The following is a 21,432-nucleotide window of genomic DNA, read 5'->3' on the forward strand; positions in this document are numbered from 1 at the left end:
ATATTACAAGTGTGTGCATACACACACACACACATCTATATATGTGTGTGTGTATATATATATGTGTATATATATGTATATTATATATATATATATATATATATATATATTTTTAAATATTAACTAATATATAAACCACAATAATTTTATTTCTATATGAGATACAATTGATAATTGACAATTAAATATATTAAATAGTTTATACTACAAAGTTCAGTAGAAAACCTCTTAAATATTGAATATTTAATATAAAATATTATAAATATATTATTGAAAGAAGTGATACACTTTCACATATTTCACATAGCACCGTTTGTATTTTAATTATATAAATATAATTGATATAATGTAAAGAAATGAGAAAACACAACATAATCATTAAAATTCATTAGTCTATTTTTTTATCAGTCAAGTCGTTTATCGCCTTATTCAATTGAGCACTAAAAGCAGCAAAACTGAATGTTGTCAAAAACCTGTCTTTACCTGATCTACCAAATTCCTCGATTCGACTCGGGTTTGTAATCAGAAAAGCTATTTTCGAGGCAAACGCTTCGCCAGATAAGTCGACCAGGAAACCAGTCTCTCCGGAAACTATCGATTCCATAGGACCGCCGGATTTATGAGCGATTACTGGTTTACCTACATACATTGCCTCCAAGGGTACTATTCCAAAGTGCTCATTTGGTGGAGTATATATTACAATTTTACAGTGATGAAGTATAGAAACTTTATCTATGTCAGAAGGCGAACGCAAGAACATCACTTTATCTGTTACATGTAATTCATCCGCGAGTCCTATTAATTCCAAATGATATTCCACATTCTCCTCGACTCTCTTGTCGTATCCACCAGCCATAATCAAATATACTCTCTTGTATATATCTTTTGTCAAAAGTTTTTCTAGCTCTGCAAGAGCTTCTATTGCAAGGGACAGATTTTTCTTGCGTTCATATCTATTGATAGATAACAGTATAATACTATCATCTGGAAGTTTCCTATCTAATACCCTTTCAATAGATACTATTCTCGTTTTGTCAAAAAAATCAGTGTTAATAGAAGGATATAAAACTTCAGGTTCTATTTGCAGTCTCTTGAATGTATCCTTAAACACGTTGCCTGTGTAAATGCTATTTACAAATACTTTATGTGCCATGCCAGTCGTGATTTCCTCTAAATAATCTAATGGCATACGATATAACTGTTTGCCGTAACCACCACGCTGTGAGAGCAACTGATCTGGATGATGACAGTAAAACACTACATATGGAATGCGCAGTCTAAGAACAGGTATACAGACGGATACCAAATCGCAGAAAACAACTTCCGGTCGATGATCGCAAAATATTATGTAGCTGGCTGCATATATCTACAATAAAAATAAACATCATACAAAATTTATTTCCATATAATAGCTACTAATTTTTTTTTTTTTTTTTATCAAGATTTTACTTTTTTCAGACTTTTCCGTTATTACTGCCTTATTCCAATATAACAATCCGCTTAGTCCGCTTACCATGCGTATGTAGGCGCAGAGCGCGTAAAATCTGCCCAGAATATGCCTGGGCAGCCAATTACCCACGACGGTAACGGGAATCGTGCCATCCTTGGTCTCCGAGAAACAGTGCTCCGGGTCATGGTGAGTAGTCACGAAATTCACGTCGTGGCCGTTCTTCTTCAGCGCCAGGGCCGCGTCGACGACGAGCCTCTCCGCGCCGCCGATACCGAGATCGGGATGCAGGAACGTGACGCGCGTCATCGTGCTCGCGAACAGGTGGACTCCGTTAAAAGCGGGCCGTCGTCGTGCATTTATCGAAAGGTACGGAATTACCGCGACACGGATAACTGTATCGCATTTTACCGGTCACCACCGGCATCGAATTTTTGCCGTGCGTCGAATAACGCTACTGGCGCTACTTGTAGTCCTTATTGCCTTGCCGCTAGGAAAACGATATCACCACGTTCCAATATCCCGTGATAACCCGAATCTACATCTAAACATTCTTGAAAGGAGTTTATCAGAAATTTTGTCGACAAAATGCCAGCAGAAGTACGACGAAAATATTTTAACGGAACATAACGGCCTTAAGAATTAGTTTTTACTTATCGCTTATCGACTAAATGGATTGCGGTAATTTTAATAAATTCTGTTACTCAGCGGCTTACAATTAATCAGTTAATTAAATTAGAATATATGAACTATATGAATTATATAAAAAATTATATAAAAAAAAAATATATATAAATTATATAAAAGTGATCGTAATATTGGATGTTTCATTGTTTTTAGACGAATATCATGTGCATATGAATCTTCGCAAGTTATTAGGAAAAAAGCTGGAGATTTGCTTCTAGCTGCTAGGAATTTTTGAGAAATAATCTTTAGAATGATGTGGCAATCCTGGCTGTCATTTTCATCAAGAATGGTTATGTAGTGTGTGGAAGATAAACAGTTCCTGATCGAGCAATTTTTATTATTAATATATGACGAAAAACGTGGATAATTTAATTCAAAGTGAAAGAGCTGTCTTTTCCTAGAACAGGTAATTTTTTTTTATTTATAAATAATATACGAAAATGTTTATTGTTCCTATTTATTTGTTCTGTTTGTTGTATTTACTGTTGTAGTAGTCTTGATGTTTTGGATGTAACAAGGAGAGAATATGTAAATTTAGGAGTAACGTTTGAACGTGCTTATTCCTCATTCATCATTGCTATATAATTGCTATATCGATTAAATAATATAAGGATGAATTTTGGCGTGGATTGGGAAGCCGAGCATCGGCGTGTTTTGTTGGATGGCAATGCAGCGTTGGAACGTTCAGCACAGTCAGTCGCAAGATCGCAGGCTGTCGCAGCAGAGAGTGAGCAGATTGGTACAGAAGTGATCTCCGAATTGGGTGAACAGAGAGATCGTCTTCTCCGTGCGAAACGGAGACTGTCGCAGACGGACGAGGAACTGAATAAAACGAGAAAAATTCTGAATGTTATGCGACTGAAGGTTTTGACAAACAAAATTGTGTTAATCTTGATCATATTACTAGAATTGGTCATTCTTGGTATAATTGTATATCTAAAATTTTTTCATAAAGCATAAGACATCTCTTACTGTTAAGTTTACAAAAGCCACATAAATAATATTGTATATAATATAAAATATATAACAATGAATAAATATATTAACAATGAGAATAAAATTATGATTAAGTAATTCCTGTAAACTTTAATAAAATATATATGATAGACTTTAAAAGAAACTTTTTCAAAAATTGAATTTTTATTTGTGCACCTTTTTTGAGGCGTTACTTTGATTATTTTGTTTCAATTTATTATTGTTTTATTATATAATTTGTAATTTTTTTTTATCATATAATTTGTAACGTGATATTTTATATATTTATATTTAGATTGCATACAGAAAACAAATGTACAAACCAAATACAAGAATTAAATAATGTTGTATAGATATTCATAATGATAATAATATTTAACTTAATCAATATTTTTTATACTTAGCACCTCAAAGTTTACAAGCGTCTCAAGATCATAAAGATGATATTCCTACACAATAGATTCTATGAGTGTGTTTCAATATTTACTGCCATTAGTGAAAATATATAGTTCATGTCACACATATTATAATTTTAATGAATAGTGAATATAGAGATATGATGAATTGTTTGTTGCTTGCTTCATGTTTGATATTTTTTTTTCTTTTTTATTAACTGACATGACACACATAAATGAAAAGAAATCTGCAAAATGGTTATCCTGCATGATGAGGAATATTATCGAAGAAGAGTACCTGAACCCGATTTCGGAGCACTTCAAAATTTTATACGGTTTTTTTGGAATCCAGATACAAAAGAGTTCCTTGGTAGAGGCTGGAAAGAATGGAGTAATTGTTAAAGAGTATATTTTTTGATAATTAATAATTAATTATAATATCGAATTATATTTGTGTGAACAGTATTACTGGGGCTGTTCTACTCGTGTTTCTTCGTCGTTTTGGGTTCCCTTTTTGCACTTCAAATGTGGATCAGTATTGAGTATGTCTCGAAACTAGGACGACCGTTCTTTCTTTATAATGGCTTAATACCTAGGTCTTACTTTGGGGTCAACTTTTCACTTTTCCGTCAATTAGATCTTGATAGTCCAGGTAAATTTTTTTAAGGAAATTCATTCGAAAATGAATCACTATTGTTTTGACAATATGTTATTAACAATACATTTGTGATATTATATGATCGCTTCTTCTCCGGATAGGAATTGCTTTCAAACCGAACGTTTTGTTACCACTGACATCTCCTATTATTTGGGTAGACAATTCTAGCGTGAATGCTCGTTCGAAAAGATATGTGGAAGCTTTGAGTGATTTCTTGCAAGGTATCAATAACAAATACTACAAAGTTTTAACAATTAATAATTATAATGAGGAAAATAATATAATAATTATTATGAGGAAAAAGAGAGAAACTGTATGTACAATACATACTTGTGTGTATGTACATACAGTATGTATCTTTTATCTACAAGAAGTGATAAAATCTTTCAGCAGATTATTATTTTATAAAACAAAAAATTAAATAAAACAGTTTTTTGTGAAGTTTTGATAAAAAAATAAATAAAGGGATTTGGTAATCAATGTTTTCATTTTAGAGTACAATAAAAGTAAAGAGAATTATAAAACGGAGAGTATAGAATACAATAGTGGAGCATCGAATATAAAACCTTATTTTTTCGATATTGAAAGTCTTGGCGTTTGCGGACAGCCCCCATATGGATATACAAATCCACTGCAACCATGTGTGCTCATTAAGTTTAATAAAGTAAATGATCTCGTTTTTCCGATTTTGCTGTATATAAAGAAATTATCCTTTTGATTAACCTTTAATTTATATGTTTGTTATTCAAATTTAAAAAAAATTTTTATATTTAATTATAGAGATTTAATTGGGTACCAATTCCTTATAATAAATCCTCCATTTTACCGAATAACATGCCATATGCTTTGCAAGAAGCCGTGCAATTTTCGAACAAGGTTCAAATTTATTTTATATAATTTAATAACCGTATCAATAATTTTTATATCACACTTTATTAGAAGTAAATTCAAGTAAATGCAATATATATGCGTTTCGACAAATAAGATTTTTGAAATTTCCAAATAAATTTATTACAAATTTTATTTACTAAACCACATATTATAATAATAACAACATAACTACCATTTTTAAAATCTATATACACACAAGCAATAATTTATTTTTAACAATTAAATAGTTACAAGTCTGGTTATGGTGTGACGGAGTAAATAATGTTGATAAAGAACATATTGGAGAAGTTCAGTATTTACCAAGTCCTGGCTTTCCCGTGGAATATTTTCCATTTGTAGGACAACCAGATTATTTGGCACCGATAGTAGCACTGCATTTTAAAAATATTACATGTAAATTATTACAACATATATATATATATATATATTAATTTATAAAATTATATTCAAACAATTTTAAAAAACAAAATTCATCATTGAAAGCTCATTACTTTAAAAATTCTATCTGTATAAAATATAAAAATTAATTTTCTTAAATATTTTAGCTGCTCTTTTCTCCCTTTTTTTTAACTATATGTTTATTTATAAATCATTTGAACAATTTCGTAAATATTTATGTTTACAATAAATTTGATCAATAATCTTTTTGCTCTTTTCTCTCTTCTTTTTAATTATATGTTTTATATTTATAAATCATTTGAACAATTTCGCAAATATTTGTGTTTACAATAAATTTGATCAATAATCTTTTTAACATGGATAGAAAATATTTTATTAACGTGCTTTTTGTAGTATTTAGACTAATAACGGTGGAATGTAGTTTGTGGGCGTTCAACATTAACAAGGAATCACAGAATGCATTGGATTTCCAAATAATTCTGGGCGAATCATAAAAAGCGATGGTCGACGAATGCCCTGCATCTCAAGTATCTCAAGTATTTATTAACATTTGTTATATTTATGCAACTTTATTTTTGTACTGCAACAAGAAATTACGAACAACTTAATTTACGTAGAATGATAAGTATTTCTTTTCTCTATTTGTGAAGTTTCTAGTTGAATTTAATTGAATTAAATATTTATATTTTAAGTTATAAATAATGTTCTCGCCATTAATGATTTCTTTATTATGTATTGTGTTACATTAATAATACATGAAAATGTATTTTCCCGATATCATCTTGTTTACAGAACATTATCTGAAATACGTTTATAAAAATAATGAAGGCAGTATTTATGTGGATGACAATGTTTTTTTTTCTTTTTTTTTTAATTGATTCCAACTGCGGCATATCTAGATCTTCTGCGATAACATAAATCTAATATTTAATGTTTATCCCTTAAAAGGCTAAACCAATTCTGCCGACAGAGTAACAGCATAAGATTACAGAGCTCCATTTACAGAATTTCATATTTTTATTAAAGTAAAGAATTAATAACTTTTATTATATGTAAACGAGAAGAGGACATGAAGAAGCTTTATTTATCGACAGACATGCGGTGTGTACACCTAGGAAAATTGTGTTGGAATTTATTGCATTTATCGGACTTACTGTTCCTTCTGGAACCAGCAATGCTCTTTAGAGCAAGAAAATGAATAAAGATAAAGAAAAATTGAGGAGGAAAAAGGAAAACAGACAGTGAGAAAGTAAGAAAGAGAAAATAGAAAAATGATAAATGAAGAAATGAAAAAGGAGAAAGACTAATAAAGAAAGATAGATGAGAAAAATAGAGAGAACTTTAAAGAAAGAAAAAGATGTAGAGAAAAAGAGACAAGATCAAAAAAAGATAGAAAGAAATAAAGAAATCAGAGAAGAGTGAAAAAGTAGTAAAAAGATAAAGGGAAAGAGGAAATTTAAAAAGACAGAGAGAAAAAGACAGAAATCTAAAAAGAATGAAAATCAGTCCAGTTTTGTCCAAGATTGATTAATATAGCATATTGCTTTATCCTCGTCATAGTTTTGTCATTGATGAAAGATAAAAGAATTTGAAAAGAGAAAAAGAGAATAAGAGAAATAAGAGGAGGAAAGATAATAGAAGGAAAGGATATAAAATATCTGTTCTCTTTTAAGGCAAATTTTGTGCAATTCTGACGTTAATACGAGGCTTCATAATCGAGGAACATTCTCTTCTTGACAATATAATTTCAATTGATCTTATCCTTCTTCTTCTTCTTCGCCTGTGCCGGTCAACATGGCGATTAAGCTCGGGGTGTCAATGAAACCTTTATCGTCGATGTACATCTGATCGAACGCATCGTTCACCTCTTTTGGCGTGAATTTGTCGCCCCACGTCATTAAAGCATGCCTTAATCTATATAACAAATATAAAAATTATCTCATATTTTTTCCATGTATGTATACGTACACATATATATATATATATATATATATATATATATATATTTATGTTTTAGTTAATATATTAAAAATCGTAATAAAGAAATATGAATACTGCTTTAAACTATTTTTGTTTAAATTTGAAGGTTGGAAATAATTAAAAATTAATTTATGAAGATTACATCAAGAAGATTTTATATATAATTTTCTTGAATCTTCATAAATTAATTTTTAATTTTATATATATATATATATATATATATATATATATATATATAAATGTCATATAGAAAAAAGAGGATTGATAGAAAAAGTTTCATCATTTCAAGTTATAGCGCTTCAGATATCAATATCAGCACAATAGGGTCAGGCTTAGACCGTTCACAATGAAACATCATAGGCACTAAAACTATACTATCTGTATATATATCTTGTGCATTCTGCAATTGTGACGGCCCTTAATACGAACTTTAAATTATTTATAATAATATTTCCATACTTTTCGCCGTCAATTTTGCCGTTCTCGTCAAATGTCTTGAAGGCATTGATTACAACGTCGTCGTCGTCAGCACCTACAAGGCAAACAATTATTTAATCTTAAAAATTCAATATTTTTTGAGTCTTTCTTAAGTTAAAGTTAATTAAACATACCTGATCCTGACATACGAACAGCGAACAAATTCAACAATTGAGTGAAGTTGATGGGGGCTGAAGCTTCGTTAAGCATTTCTTCGATCTCCTTGTCGGTTGCCAATCGGCCGACGGAATCGAAGGCTGCACGAAGATCATTCTTACCAATGATACCATCCTTATCCGCGTCCATTAGCTGGAATGCCTGTAAACGCAGCAGCAGCAGCAATGCGTTTTAAATAATCAATTAAGAGATTTAGAGATGAGATTTGGAGATGATAAATTAGAATTGTACGTAAAATTATCCTTTTTCGCCGTACCTCCTTAAACTCGGCCACCTGTTTTTGAGAGAACATGGAGAACACACTGGACCCGCTGCGTTTAGCCTTGCGACTGCCGCGACTGCTAGCTCTGGCAGAGCCAGAGTCTTTTGGTGTACCTGTAGGAGTTGGTGCCTTCTCTTCAGCTGGCGCCGGCTCGGGTTCGGGTGCTGGAGCCTCCTCCTTCTTCTTGGTCTTCTTCTTCTTCTCTTTATCCGCCTAAGATATAAAATGTCTCAACATTTTGTAACATTTCTTTTTTTTTTTTAAATCTGGAATCACTGGAAACAACTGCGTTCGAAAAAGATATTAAATGCCACCATTTAAATATCGAAGATAATCTGCTTAAATAATATTCAAAATATATTTTAAAATAAAATTCCGTTTATGTAAAAAATAAATTTAAATAATAAAATATCATAAAATAAAAGATAAATCTTTATATCATATAGTTTAGAAATTTTTCAATTTCTTTTACTTAATTTTTTTATTTTTTTTCTTAATTTTTAAATTTCAAAAAGCAATCTAAACTTTTCGGCACATATTTGAAATAATTTCATAAGTTTATTATTAATTTCGGTTATTTATTTAACTTTTTTAAATTTTTGAAAGTTATATGTTAAATTACGTCTTTAATATTTTAAGTTATTAAATTTAAATAAGTAAATTGAGATGATATGATAGTTGCATAAGAATGATTAGATCTGGAGATAAAAAACTGTAATTAAAAACGATTAATTTACATGTTTAATAAAAATATATTTTATATATTTTACATTATGAATTTATATTATGAATAATTATTTATTTCTTTTTGTTTACAAGTTTTTTATAAATCTTTTTACAATTTACATTTACTTAATTTTATTTGTAAAATGCAATAAGAAATTCATATTTTTTACATTGAGGATTGAAAAGCAAATTAAATATAAAAATATATTAAATCATATTAAAATAATATTAATATTAATATTAAAATAAAAAAGTTATTTTGTTAATATATAATTATGTTAAATTGGTCCAAGTATAAGAATTCATTGATATCAAGAAGCCTGGTCCAATTATCGCATGAGAAAATTTACGGGGCGCTGCCGGTTGGTACTAAGAATAGAATAGTACGGAAAAGCTGCCAGGACGTATATAGAGCGATCATCCAGTTATCGTATTGCCTCTCGAATTACCATTGTTACATAATTATTTGTATCGGCAAAGAAAAAATTATAGAAAAATTATAGAAATGAAGCCGTGTTAATATCGGACATATACACAATTTATTTTACTAATCAAATCGATACTTTTCGTGCGAAATAAAAATTAAAATAAAAATTGTTTTTTTATTATTATTATTTTTTTTTTTTAATATAAATTACACATTTCATTACGGATTTATAGAAATATTTATTTTTATTTTTTTAGACAATTTTGAATATATTGTATTAAAGGGGGATGATAACTCACATTAGAAGAAATTAAATAATTTTGCTATTTTATAACAATTTATGTTGATACGATAAAAGAAGCATATCAGCATGTGTTTTTTATCTTCAAGTTTCAGCGAAGAAATAACGATTTCGTATGTTTGTTCGATCGGACATAAACGGAGATTTGTATCGACGGAATTTATTATCGAATTTTGAAGGGCTCCGCTACCAGAAAATTTGATGAAGATCACTGTCGCACTTCATCGTTCACAAATCCGTAAAAGTCCTCGACTCGTCATCACTTGGCATGTATCGCCCTCACTCTGCGTAATCCATCTCGGTGAAATGCACTCATATTCGCGATTGTTTAACAGTGTTTCCGCATCTTGTCACATATAGATATAAATCCGCTATATCGTAAGATATATAGACTCTCCCGCGATTCTCGAACGGAGCTCGCGGTGGTCGGTGTCACGAAGACACGTTTTCTCAACGACGCGCTACTTACCATGTCTACGGTCGATTTCTAAGAGGTGGACAATACGAGATGGTCACGACGAACCAACTGTCCGAATCATAGAGCCGAACTTATCTAAGTAACTTCTGCGGATCTCCCCCACCAGCGGGCCGGAGGTTGCCCGAGCCGGGGTGCCCTGCTCCGGGTACAACATCTATCTGACCATATTTAGTGCGAGTCGCCTCAAAATAGCGACCCTTTCGACGTTTCGACTAAAACAGTTTGCCAGGGAGAGTGTAGGACTCTGACAACCACGGTCCTCGTCTCGACGAGGAGACGACGTCCGTCCTCAGACACCGATCTCCCGACCGCTCGTGAGTCAATCAAGTGCCCGCTCCGAAGACACATCGCATATTTGGAACAACCATAATCGTTAGGATGATCTTCCCCTTGCATAACCCTATTTCACTTTTTATGCGAAATAAGAAATAGAAAAACCTGTGTTGTTTTAACAATATTAAATTTGATAAATCGCATTTTACGCATGATTTCAATCGAAATCGAAGAAGAACAAGGGAGCTTGATAGGAATAAAGAAGAAAAAAATTTCGAATGTGAACTTCTTTTCTAGCTTAAAATATTTCTTGTAAATATAATTCGATAAAAAATAGAGCGTATTGTTTTTAATTTTACAACTTTTGATAACAAAAGTTTTTTTCTTCTTGGAAATGTCATTAATAAGATGTCACCGGGAAACGGATCTACTGAATACCAAATGTATTATTATTCGTGAGCTTTCGGCTTTGTAGTGTGTGATATCTCAAGCACGTGGATGCCAAAAATAAGTGTCCGACATATTCAAGAATGCACATGTGTTCCCACATATATACATACGGTGTATTATATAGTATTAGTTCTCATATTTTAAACAAAATTGGAATAATGTGTTTTATTGTGCGTACGTTTAATTTTTATATTTAACATGTTTAAAAATTTTTAATATTTTGTAGGATATAAATAACACACAACGATAACTATCACAATTACAAAATTTACGTAAAATATTGCGATATATCTATGAATGCGCAAGTATCGTAATACCCTAGTAAATAAAATGTTAACAATTTGCCGACAAATTGCCAGCAGATTCAAGCGCTACAGCAGACTGACGTCACATCGACGTCACGTCAGTCGCGCGAAGTGCGCTCCATTTTCAAAAATTCAAAATTTTATCCACATTCATTCGTACCTACGTATCTGGTTTTACGGGACATCTCATAATTTGCAGATTGAAATTGAACAAAAAGGTCTCGTATCATTTTGTTATTTTCGCAATTAATGCTAAATTATTAATTAAAAAAAATCACACATCCTCGGGCCATCAGCAAAAGCGAACAATAAGGGGGAACCTCCTCCCTTCCCCCCCCCCTCACTCATCATTGATAACACACCATGCGTGATAACATACCAGCGTGGCCAAAACGAAGTTTGCCGAAGCGAGGCCGAAGCGAGGCCGAAACGAGGTTCGTTCGGAAAGTGAACGATGGTAAACGAGTTGAGCCGATCGAGCAGTCGATCCAACAACTCGCAGCGATGTTCAGTATTGTCTCGCACACAACGAGAGATTAACAGTGTTGACAAGTGGACCAGGTGGACGTGCGAGCTGCGAAGGAGCGTGCGACAAATATGAGCAGAATACAGGTACAGCATCCATACGTTAGCGTTTCCCCGCGTTGTATCTTTGCGGAGCAGAAACCACGCGCGTAATCCAGAATCCTGCGATTTAATCGTATTTCGTTAATTTAAAATGCGGTGCGTTTCGAGAAAGATTCAGCCGCGTTGTTAAATCGCCACATGCGGGACTGATAACGCGGGAGAGACGCCACGTACTGTCAATGTCCATGAGACTACACAAAGACGTAATATTACGAAGGGAAAAAGAAAGCAAAAAGGAAAAAAAAAAAAGAAAAGAAATAATGCGTTGCTCTCTCCGATTCCATTGTACAGGAGAAACCCGTCGAGGATGATGAAATTAATCTCTTCAATCCCGCTATATTGGACAGATTGCCAATATCGCCCGTTGCTGGGTTACACATAAGGCCGCTTAGAACTACGGATTATGATAAAGGTATAGCAATAATACAGAAATAGAGACTAAAAATAATTTTCCATAGCGTTTATATTTAAAAGTTTTTTTCTCATTCGTTAAAATCTTGCAAATATAAATTCTGTATACAGTAAAACAGTATTTAAGTCTTGTAAATATTTAATCATTTATAAAATCTTGTAGGTTTCTTGGTCCTGCTGTCTCAATTGACAGATGTTGGAAATGTCACCAAGGAACAATTTTTAAGTAAGTTTTTACAATCGGAGGAATTAAATTTTATTGAATAAATAAAAACTAAAATTGATCATTTTTTATTTCGACATCGTTCAGATAGATTCTATAATATGAAAACTGCTGGTGGTTACTACATTGTCGTCATCGAAGATACAAACTCTGGAAAAGTAATAGCATGTGCATCATTAGTTGTTGAGCAGAAGTTCATTCACAACTGCAGTGTGGTACATAATTTTCTATGTTCTCTAATCTCTTTTAAAACATAGAAATATAGAAACAATGTAAAATATATATATATATATATATATATTTATTTATTTTTATAGCGAGGACGTCTGGAAGATGTAGTGGTCAATAACAATTACAGAGGTAAATCGTTAGGAAAATTAGTGGTGACGATCGTGGTGCAATTAGCACGCTACTTTCATTGTTACAAATTATCTCTGGATTGTGTGGATCGTCTGGTGCCATTTTATGAAAATATAGGCTTCAAAAGAGAAACCAACAATGCCAATTATCTCAATATGCGCTTCCATGGTGAAAATGCTACGGAACAATCTCGTTTATAATAACTGGTTTATCATGATATTTTATCTAACAGCAATGACAATTCAGTGGCATAGCGTACATTTGAATGGAAAACTGAAATCTAATATCACACTCGCGAGTTATATGTATATATATTCAAATTTTTTGAGAACATGACCAGTGTGAGATGCCCCTTTGCCAAACAAAATGCATTTCACATATTTGCATTTCACATATTCTCTATAAAGAAAATCTCATTATTTTACGAAAGAATCTAAACAAAAATTAATATGCTTTTTTATTTATATTTATAAGAAAGAAAATTTATCCAAGTATTAAAAAAAAACTAATATTTATACGCGCGCGCCCGTATAACAATATTAAAAGATGTAATTTAAATATATACTGTCGCATTATAGACTGTATAGGTTGTAAAAAAAATAATTGTTAAATAAAATAATTAATCTTACATATACATAACATATGTATATTTTTTCATGCATATAATGTTAATAAATAATGTTGTAGAAAATGTTTTTGGATTAACTTCTTTCTTACATTAGATAAGATTTACAGAAAATACTTTCATTGTATTATTCTCGTAATATTTAATTTGCTTAATGTACAATAAAATGATTAACATACGGCGCATTTACTTGGTTTACTTAAATCTTCTTTGCTGCTGGATTGGTTCGTAATTTCACCGCACGTTTCGCTTCCATCTGCCTTTGTCTAGCCAATTTGCGCTCCTCTCTCTTTCTCCTTGCTTCTTCGTATTTATTGTTTCCGCTAGGAATGTCTGCATGTTACAGAAAACAATTGTTTTCAATAATAATGAAGTGAAATGTGTTTGTGTATGAATCAATTAGAAATGAAGTAAATATACTTGGCTGCTCTAAGGGCTGAACATCCTCGAGAGACTGAAACTCTGAGTCTTCCCATCCTACTTCGGAAGAATCATTTTTATTTTGAACACCTTGGGTTGTTTCTTCTTCCTATAATACACAGAAAGATTTGTATGTTGTTGTATAATGATATCAAAATATATGACCATTCAATTATTATTTCCATTATCTATTCACGCCAATATGTTTATATGCATAGTATACATATATATAGGATGAATCAGAATAATAATTGCTGATTCGATTCTGAAATATAATTTTTTAAAAAAGCTTAAAGCTTCGGGCAAAATATTGCAAGAAAAAATTTCAGAAATATTTGAGTCAGGAATATGTCTTTTAAAAGACAAATGGTTATTCTGTATGACTCAATCTGTATAGATTGTTTCAAAGTTCACAATAACAGAATTAATTTTCCTTCAACAAAAATTTGTTTGAATATCATTTTTATTATCACGCAATGTTTAATATTAAGTGTTTAATTAAGCTTTAATTAGCTAAAATACTATTAATTCTTTTAAATATTTTTGTTGAATAAAAAATGTTATCCTTTCAGACTTAGAATTTTTGATACATTTGCACCGCTCGTATGGCTCGCATTAACATATCAAGTTAGATAGGATATCCAAGAAGAACTTTGATTTAGCATAAAAATGTCATAAAATGCCAAGTAACAAACCGGTTCCTCCTCAAGACTGGTCCACTGTTCGTTAGCCTTAGGGGAGTGGCCGGATGACGATATACTACTGGCTGGATTTAATGGCACCGACGGTGCAGTGGTAGATTGCTGCTCCATGTCTCCCCAGTTATCGGCATCCCAACAATCCCAATCGCAATCGGAATTGGTATTTTGCGTGTTTTGCGTATCGTGCTCGTGATCAGGATCGAGGGAAGTCATACTTGTCGCGCTGCTCGTCGTGGCAGTAGTACTGGCGCTGCTTTGGGAGCTGCTGGCTTGTTCTGAAGCAATAAAATAAGAGAAACATTACTAATATACAAATATATAAGAATACATATCCTACTACATAAGTAACTAACAAAGGGGAAAAAATGCGCGTGTGCACGGAATAAAAAAAAAAAAGAAAAAAAGAAAAAGAAAACTAATGCTAACCTAAGGAAGCAGGTTTGTTTAACAAGATCCTAGATGTGCTATGAGCATTTGACGATTTCGGTGTGTCTGACTGGCTGCGATAAAATTTCGCCGTAACCGCTGTAACAGCCCATCCGGCCCATGTCGCTGCGGCGTTGCTGAGACTGGGTGTCGCCGTATTCACATCCGCCTCTACATTTAATATGTTTTAATGACATTAGATTCAGTATTTCCTTTCTCAAGATTTTTTTAAAGAGGAATACTAGCGCTCACCCATTGATTCGCGAAGACCAGGATCTTCGGAGACTGTCTCGAGCTTTGATAAAAAACCTCTAATAATACGAAATGCGTTGTCTCGTACACCTTTGTCCACATCCGTGGTAAGTGGACACAGAGCTGGTAGAATGCGATTTGCGACTTCCTGCAGCAAGAAATATTGCTGCGTTGCAGCCAGAGCCAATATACTCGCAATTCTAGCTGGAGGGAAAGAATCACGAGTTCCACGGATAAACGCGCCAATCAATACCTAAAATTACAATTTTATATATATATATATATATATATATATATATATATATATATATAAAAACTTAATATTTCCTAAATATATTATAAATTATATAATTTTATTATGTTATTTTATATTATTGTATTGAATCGAGATGACATTTAGAAAATATATATAAAGAATCTATGCTGATCAATATAAGAAGAATCCAAAAATAAAGTAATCTAAAAAAAAATATAGAAATGGATATCTATTAAAAATGAAAAGATTGTTGTTATAATTAAACCGTTGGAGAAGACTAATATTACCTTCTGTCTTATCTGAGGGTGAAGATGTTGAGCAATTTTTCCAAGGCAAACTGTGGTATTTGTGCGAATACCGCCTTGTTCGTCCTTTGACTGAAGTTTCGCAAAATATCTTAAAGTTTCGACGTTAAGATTATTATAATCTAACTTTGGCGCTAAATGTACGACCGATCTTATCGTTTCTTCCCTGATTGCCGGGTTTGTATCGAGAAAGCCCCTTGCTACCTGTAAAAAAATAACACATATTAACGTTTAATACATATATAAAAGAATGCATATTTATTGAAAACTTTATATTAATAAAGATTTGTTTATCTTTATGTATTTTAAAAAATCATTAGAAATATCATTAGAAATAAATATAGTGCTTTATAATGTACATGCTTCATAAAATTTAATATCTAATAAAATGGCTTTACCTGAGGAAAAATAGCTTCGTTAACGGTAGCCGATTGCAAATGATCGACGAATCGGTCTAATTGTTGTAACAATCGTAATCTTGTCGCTCTATCATTTGACGCGAATAATTTAACAACGCAGGGTACTACACGACGCTGGTACTCAGCATCGGGTAATTGAGATCCCAATTGCAGCAACGGCGGTAACACGGCACTTCCAGCATCTCCAAATTCGAAAGCAGCTAGTAATTGTGGCAAGATCTTGTATCTGCCAACGCCATCGGGAAACGAATCCAACTGTGCTGCCAATTGTGAGAAGAATCGTCCTTTCTCGCCCCTCTCCTTCATCTGAATTTCCTCTAAGAATAACAGAGCATCGACTAGATTGTTTTTGAAGAAACCGCCGTTACTGCGACAACGCGCTATCACATCCGCAGGATTCGGTCTTCCTTCTGGATTAGCTCCTGTCAGCTCCCGATATACCATCGTTATTTGCTTAGGAATCTTCGAGAATAAAAGGTTTTATTCATGTGTCAGAGATATAGGAGACAACAATTTGACAAAAAGATGTAACAGTCTAGCATAAAACAGATAACTTACTTGACCTGTGATTTTAAGTTGTGAAGTGGTGTTAAGGGTACCATTATATGTTTCCCAGATGAGACAGCCAAGTCCCCACATATCGACTGAGCTATTTTTTATTTAATCATCAGTTTCATAATGCTAATATTAAATCTAAATGTTTATAAGCTCCTCTGCTGTATCACTTCTATTGTCTCTGCTAAGCTTATAATTTATTGGATTTGGATAAAATTAATTTAGTTATTTACCATTTAGTTGCCGGTTTCATATTCTCTTTAGCTTCTGGTGGTTGATACACTTGGAAAGTAGCAGGTAATAGATTATACAGCGTGTCCACAGCTGTCATGTATTCAACCCCACCAAGTTTCCATTCACCACTCTCTTCGTTAACAAAAACTGTCCACAGATTCACATTATTATGTCGTAAATTCCCATCGTTATTTAAGAAGTTAAGTGCCCTCTGCCATCAAATCGAAGTAATAGATTATAGATTTTTCCTGTTCAACGTGCATCATTTAGAAATTTCTGACTTGATGTATAATGTACATTTTATACATACTGTGATTTGAAATATACCCCAGGAAAAGTACAACTCCTTTTTTGATTCACTTTCAGAGTTGCATTTCTGTGTCAAACGATTATACAATGGTTCAACACGTTCTGTAGCTAAATAAACCATTTTATCAGTCTGCAAAATAATAAAATACAGATTATAATTTCTATATAAAGAGTAATAACGCTACCAGAATAAATCAATGTAATCCGTACCTCGAGGCTGTCGAGGTATGCAAGTATACTTGGGTGTCTGAGTGTTTTGAGTCTCTTGACTGCTGAACGAGCAATGTCCAACTGTTGTTCCCCTCCGTTTTTAACATCAAAGACAAAAACCGAGACATCCTCACCTGTTGTGGTACCCTGTGAAAGATCTTACGAGGATAATAATATTTTCACCAAAATAAATATTAGAAGGCAGAATAAATTTCTGCTGTATCATTAATTTGAAAAAATCACGAAAAGTTTTCGTTCGCATCTTTGAATTACCTTTCTTTTAGCTCTATGTATCGTCCAGATACTTTTATTTTCCAAGCCTGGGATGGGTTCTCCAATTTCATATGGAAAATCCTTGGCAGGATCTCTCGAGAAGAAAGACCACATCGCGGAACTTAATATACACCTTTATTCGTACATACAGACTTAGCTCTCAACGTGATGTATCATTGACGTACAATTGACACCGGACTGCATCAAAACTATAAAGGTACAAAACTCGCTTTGTTCGTCGCGCATCGGAAGCGCGATCGATAGGCACACTGTAAAAAAAAAAAGGAATCAATTTTTTTCTCGCGACGTTCTCTACTTGATTCTCCAACGTTTGACAAATGGGGCTCCGATACGCAATTCACCGCGAATCCAAGACGGAGGTTAACTTATATCACGCATTGCGAATTCGAGGAAAAAAAAAACAGCAGCCGCGCATTATGAATTCGAGGAAAGAAGAAAAAAATGGTAATTAAATATTGCGAATTCAAGAAAGAAAAAATAGAAACAAATAATAAGTTTCCAGAAGTTTCCGAAGAACAAATTTATTTCAATTAACTGTATATTTCTTTAAAAAAAAAAAAAAAAAAAATAGAAGTTCTGTGCAACTAACCGGAAATCAGAAATCGCCGGAATGTCGCGTTCGGCACTACTCGTAATAAATTCTCTTCGAGCGAGATAACCGAAGGACGAGCCGAAAGAAAAGAACACTGTTCGCTCGATACCTCTTGGAAAAACTCAATTTTCCCCTTTCGTGGTCTATTGTTATACATTCATATCTGTTTCCTTTGCAAAAGTGATTAAATCCGCTTATTCGCATGTGCGCAAACACGTCGACTTTTTTTCCTCATGTACTCGGCCTCTCGGTCATCTGCTCGACTACATCGCGGAGGAAACACCGAGGGAGACGATTGTTCTCGGTCTCCAGAGGTCGAGATATCGTGGAATATCGCACCTCGCGCTTGCACGATGACGACACGCGCGATATCGCACGAGGCGTCATTCTTGTCTCAAGGCGAGCGCCCTGTCGATTGATCAATCATCCGCCGAGCTAGATTTCGCCAAATCGACGAAAGGCGATCCCCGAATATTTCTTTTGAGGCGAAGGCGCAAAATCGAGAGACGAGAGAGAACGCGGCGACGGCGTCGAAATAGACAGCGAAATATCGATCCCCTTGGGACAATTGGATCTCGTCAGCGTAGCATTTTCAATTGGCGAGCGGCCCCTCAAGCGGTATTTTGCGCATGCGTACTACAACGCTAGAAACTTTAATGACAAATATGGACTGCGTTCCAATATTTCACTGCTGGTACTGAAAATATATAGTTCAGGTCACGTTTATTATAGATTTTCAGTACTGGCAGTGAATATCGGAATGCAGTTATGATTGCTCATGTCGTTTACATTCTCTAGTATTTTTTGTACCTAAAGAATCATTTTCACCAACTCTGATTAATGTAAAACGGCCAATTATTTCAGTGGAATTGACCAATCGTATTTGTTGTTAAATTTGTAGACAAATTGCAATTTGATCAATTCCAATGGAATAATCAATTAAATTAACCGAAGCTGGTATAAGTGGCTCTAAAAGGAAATTAGCCAAATAGAATGATGTTTGTAACGACTTATGTCATCAAATGAAAAACATCCACATGTAGACAGGCACTGGAAAGAAAAAAACATGAGCGTAGAAAATGTAAGCATTATGAACAAGCTTAAGTTTCATTTCTTTTTTTTCCCAGATTTGGGGAAATTAATCGCTCGTTTGTTGGCAGCGACGTCAGCTGCGCTGCTGTTCTCTCTCTCTTTCTCTCTCTCTCTCTCGCGATTACTTTCAGCACGTTAATTCAGTGAGATCATCAGCGATCAACTTGAAGCAATTTGGAAGACATTTACCTGCATCTCCAGGCAATGATAGAGTTCATATTCAGCTTAGCAGATGTCTGCTAATGGAGAAAAAAAATATGCTTTGCAGCGATCAATATCAGTTTGATGATACATAGAGTTGCTGTCATGACACTGTCGTGATAGTGTATACCAAAATAAATACTTGAAGGTGAGGTGATACGAGTGGCTATCGTGAAATGACGAAAACTGATTAAATCGAAATTAAATTGCAAATTTATCTCATGTTATTAAATATAATAGTATAAAAATATCGCGGTATTTTTGTTATTATATGCAGTAGTTTTAATAAGAGAATGATATTATTTTGTGACTGTATGTATTACATACACATGCATGCATACATAACTTTTAAGATAAAGCGAATGAGAAGCTACTGTCAGCGGATGAGAAGCTACATTAATCAGAAAAATGCCGATCGGTGTATTTCCAGCCCTCAAATTGGGCGTATTATTTATCAAACAGATCAGTAAACCTTTAGCCAAATTTCTTGTCAATCAAGCAAAAAGCCATCCCATTTTTAGAACTTATTTTATCATACCACCTGCTCAATGTAAGTGTATTCTTAGCTATAAACATTTACATTAACATGGTATTGTAAAAGATACAATTATGACTGCTTTATATGTTTATAGTTTATCATTGGACAGAGGTAAAAGCAAAGATGTATATTATGAATCTTGGTAAGCCAACAAAGATAACCAAGTTAAACGAAACTATGGCCATTGAACTGGGTGCAAATCTGATGGGCGAGTTAATTATCTTTAGTGTAGCTGGAGCATGTGTGGTATTAGAATACAACAGACAGGTCGCAAAGGAGGCAAAGAAAGAAGAACTGCGTCAGATGCAAATACAAAAGTTCACAGATGACATTCAAGCATTATATAATACTATGTTGCAACAAGAAACACGAATTCATTATCTGCAAAGTGCAATCAATGAATTAGCAAAACATACAAGACATAAGTTACCTGAGCTCCCACCTCAAATAAATAATGATGATAATAACTTAGAAGGCAACGCAAGAAAAAATAATAACAAAGATAGCAAAAATACCACGGAAGCAAACACAGAAAATGAGAGCAACTCATTGATAGGGCGTGCCATAATATATTATAACAAAGAATTGAAAGGAGATAAGCTTAGTTAAGCGATGTTTTATATATTCTTTGAGATGTGCACTTTGAGATATGAACTTTTTGAAATATTACAAGCATTGAGTGCTGGTATTAAAATAAGATACATTTATAAAACACTAAAATGTACATAACAAAATTTTGTCTTGTGTTGATGTATTGCAATCTATTTTTAGGTTGCAATAAATTTATATTAGTTTTGAACGAAGATTTAGATGCTTCTTATGTAAAAATATATGTAAAAATATATCGTTGCCCATATATCTAGACAATTTTAAAATAATTGTAGATATGTGTGATAATAAAATTTATACAAAAAGATTTATAATTTGCATTTTTTTTTTACATTACGTTATATTTCCTTATTATTTATTATTTATTTTTTATTATGTATATGGTCATCATATGTATAGTCAAAAACGTATGAATGCTTTAAAATTTTTAGTCTGAAAATATCGATAATCGGTAAATTATCGACA

At 32.9% G+C, this 21,432-nt stretch overlaps 7 protein-coding genes across 13 annotated transcripts; 4 read left to right on the forward strand and 3 right to left on the reverse strand.

The window, feature by feature from the left end:
• Positions 1–131: 131 nt before the first annotated feature.
• Alg2 (alpha-1,3/1,6-mannosyltransferase Alg2) lies at positions 132–1,756 on the reverse strand. Its single transcript, XM_011648630.3, has 2 exons — positions 1,514–1,756; positions 132–1,366 (listed from the first exon to the last, which is right to left on the reverse strand). The coding sequence occupies exons 1-2, from the start codon at positions 1,754–1,756 to the stop codon at positions 389–391; spliced, it is 1,221 nt and encodes a 406-aa protein (XP_011646932.2). The 3' UTR covers positions 132–388.
• On the forward strand, positions 1,495–3,254 carry Vti1b (Vesicle transport through interaction with t-SNAREs 1b). 4 transcript variants are annotated; one of them, XM_011648632.3, is made up of 3 exons: positions 1,495–1,636; positions 2,288–2,540; positions 2,626–3,254. In XM_011648632.3, the coding sequence occupies exon 3, from the start codon at positions 2,747–2,749 to the stop codon at positions 3,092–3,094; it is 348 nt and encodes a 115-aa protein (XP_011646934.1). In that variant the 5' UTR covers positions 1,495–1,636; positions 2,288–2,540; positions 2,626–2,746; the 3' UTR covers positions 3,095–3,254. The 4 variants fall into 4 exon arrangements, with proteins under 4 accessions (XP_011646934.1, XP_011646936.1, XP_011646933.1 ...); XM_011648634.3 differs by lacking the exon at positions 1,495–1,636 and adding an exon at positions 1,676–1,816; XM_011648631.3 differs by lacking the exon at positions 1,495–1,636 and adding an exon at positions 1,989–2,128.
• Positions 3,255–3,404: 150 nt separating this feature from the next.
• Positions 3,405–6,149, forward strand: LOC105433354 (sodium/potassium-transporting ATPase subunit beta-1-like). Its single transcript, XM_025219878.2, has 7 exons — positions 3,405–3,895; positions 3,968–4,156; positions 4,264–4,383; positions 4,657–4,826; positions 4,943–5,038; positions 5,281–5,446; positions 5,846–6,149. Exons 1-7 carry the CDS (start codon positions 3,760–3,762, stop codon positions 5,944–5,946), a joined length of 978 nt encoding a protein of 325 aa, XP_025075663.2. The 5' UTR covers positions 3,405–3,759; the 3' UTR covers positions 5,947–6,149.
• Positions 6,150–6,156: 7 nt separating this feature from the next.
• Positions 6,157–10,429, reverse strand: Mlc2 (myosin regulatory light chain 2). Its single transcript, XM_011648628.2, has 5 exons — positions 10,272–10,429; positions 8,343–8,561; positions 8,044–8,227; positions 7,892–7,964; positions 6,157–7,366 (listed from the first exon to the last, which is right to left on the reverse strand). Exons 1-5 carry the CDS (start codon positions 10,272–10,274, stop codon positions 7,210–7,212), a joined length of 636 nt encoding a protein of 211 aa, XP_011646930.1. The 5' UTR covers positions 10,275–10,429; the 3' UTR covers positions 6,157–7,209.
• Positions 10,430–10,585: 156 nt separating this feature from the next.
• Gnpnat (glucosamine 6-phosphate N-acetyltransferase) lies at positions 10,586–13,620 on the forward strand. Of its 2 annotated transcripts, none has more exons than XM_089085008.1 (5): positions 10,586–11,920; positions 12,224–12,347; positions 12,510–12,572; positions 12,657–12,784; positions 12,887–13,620. In XM_089085008.1, exons 1-5 carry the CDS (start codon positions 11,906–11,908, stop codon positions 13,127–13,129), a joined length of 573 nt encoding a protein of 190 aa, XP_088941134.1. In that variant the 5' UTR covers positions 10,586–11,905; the 3' UTR covers positions 13,130–13,620. The 2 variants fall into 2 exon arrangements, with proteins under 2 accessions (XP_088941134.1, XP_011646928.2); XM_011648626.3 differs by having other exon boundaries at positions 10,587–11,920; positions 12,227–12,347.
• On the reverse strand, positions 13,549–18,855 carry yata (N-terminal kinase-like protein yata). 2 transcript variants are annotated; one of them, XM_011648623.3, is made up of 13 exons: positions 18,637–18,855; positions 17,915–18,183; positions 17,642–17,788; positions 17,433–17,561; positions 17,122–17,333; positions 16,892–16,982; positions 16,313–16,795; positions 15,897–16,118; positions 15,354–15,606; positions 15,102–15,272; positions 14,670–14,950; positions 13,975–14,083; positions 13,549–13,887 (listed from the first exon to the last, which is right to left on the reverse strand). In XM_011648623.3, the coding sequence occupies exons 2-13, from the start codon at positions 18,026–18,028 to the stop codon at positions 13,754–13,756; spliced, it is 2,346 nt and encodes a 781-aa protein (XP_011646925.2). In that variant the 5' UTR covers positions 18,029–18,183; positions 18,637–18,855; the 3' UTR covers positions 13,549–13,753. The 2 variants fall into 2 exon arrangements, with proteins under 2 accessions (XP_011646925.2, XP_088941086.1); XM_089084960.1 differs by having other exon boundaries at positions 17,642–17,799.
• An 843-nt stretch (positions 18,856–19,698) lies between these two features.
• LOC105433349 (optic atrophy 3 protein homolog) lies at positions 19,699–21,272 on the forward strand. Of its 2 annotated transcripts, XM_011648621.2 has the most exons (3): positions 19,700–19,968; positions 20,174–20,370; positions 20,453–21,272. In XM_011648621.2, the coding sequence occupies exons 2-3, from the start codon at positions 20,229–20,231 to the stop codon at positions 20,965–20,967; spliced, it is 657 nt and encodes a 218-aa protein (XP_011646923.2). In that variant the 5' UTR covers positions 19,700–19,968; positions 20,174–20,228; the 3' UTR covers positions 20,968–21,272. The 2 variants fall into 2 exon arrangements, with proteins under 2 accessions (XP_088940578.1, XP_011646923.2); XM_089084452.1 differs by having other exon boundaries at positions 19,699–20,370.
• The last annotated feature ends 160 nt before the right edge of the window (positions 21,273–21,432 follow it).

Source organism: Pogonomyrmex barbatus, unplaced genomic scaffold (genome assembly GCF_055798465.1).
Source record: "Pogonomyrmex barbatus isolate J1 unplaced genomic scaffold, ASM5579846v1 scaffold9, whole genome shotgun sequence".
In the NCBI taxonomy this organism is placed as follows: domain Eukaryota; kingdom Metazoa; phylum Arthropoda; class Insecta; order Hymenoptera; family Formicidae; genus Pogonomyrmex; species Pogonomyrmex barbatus.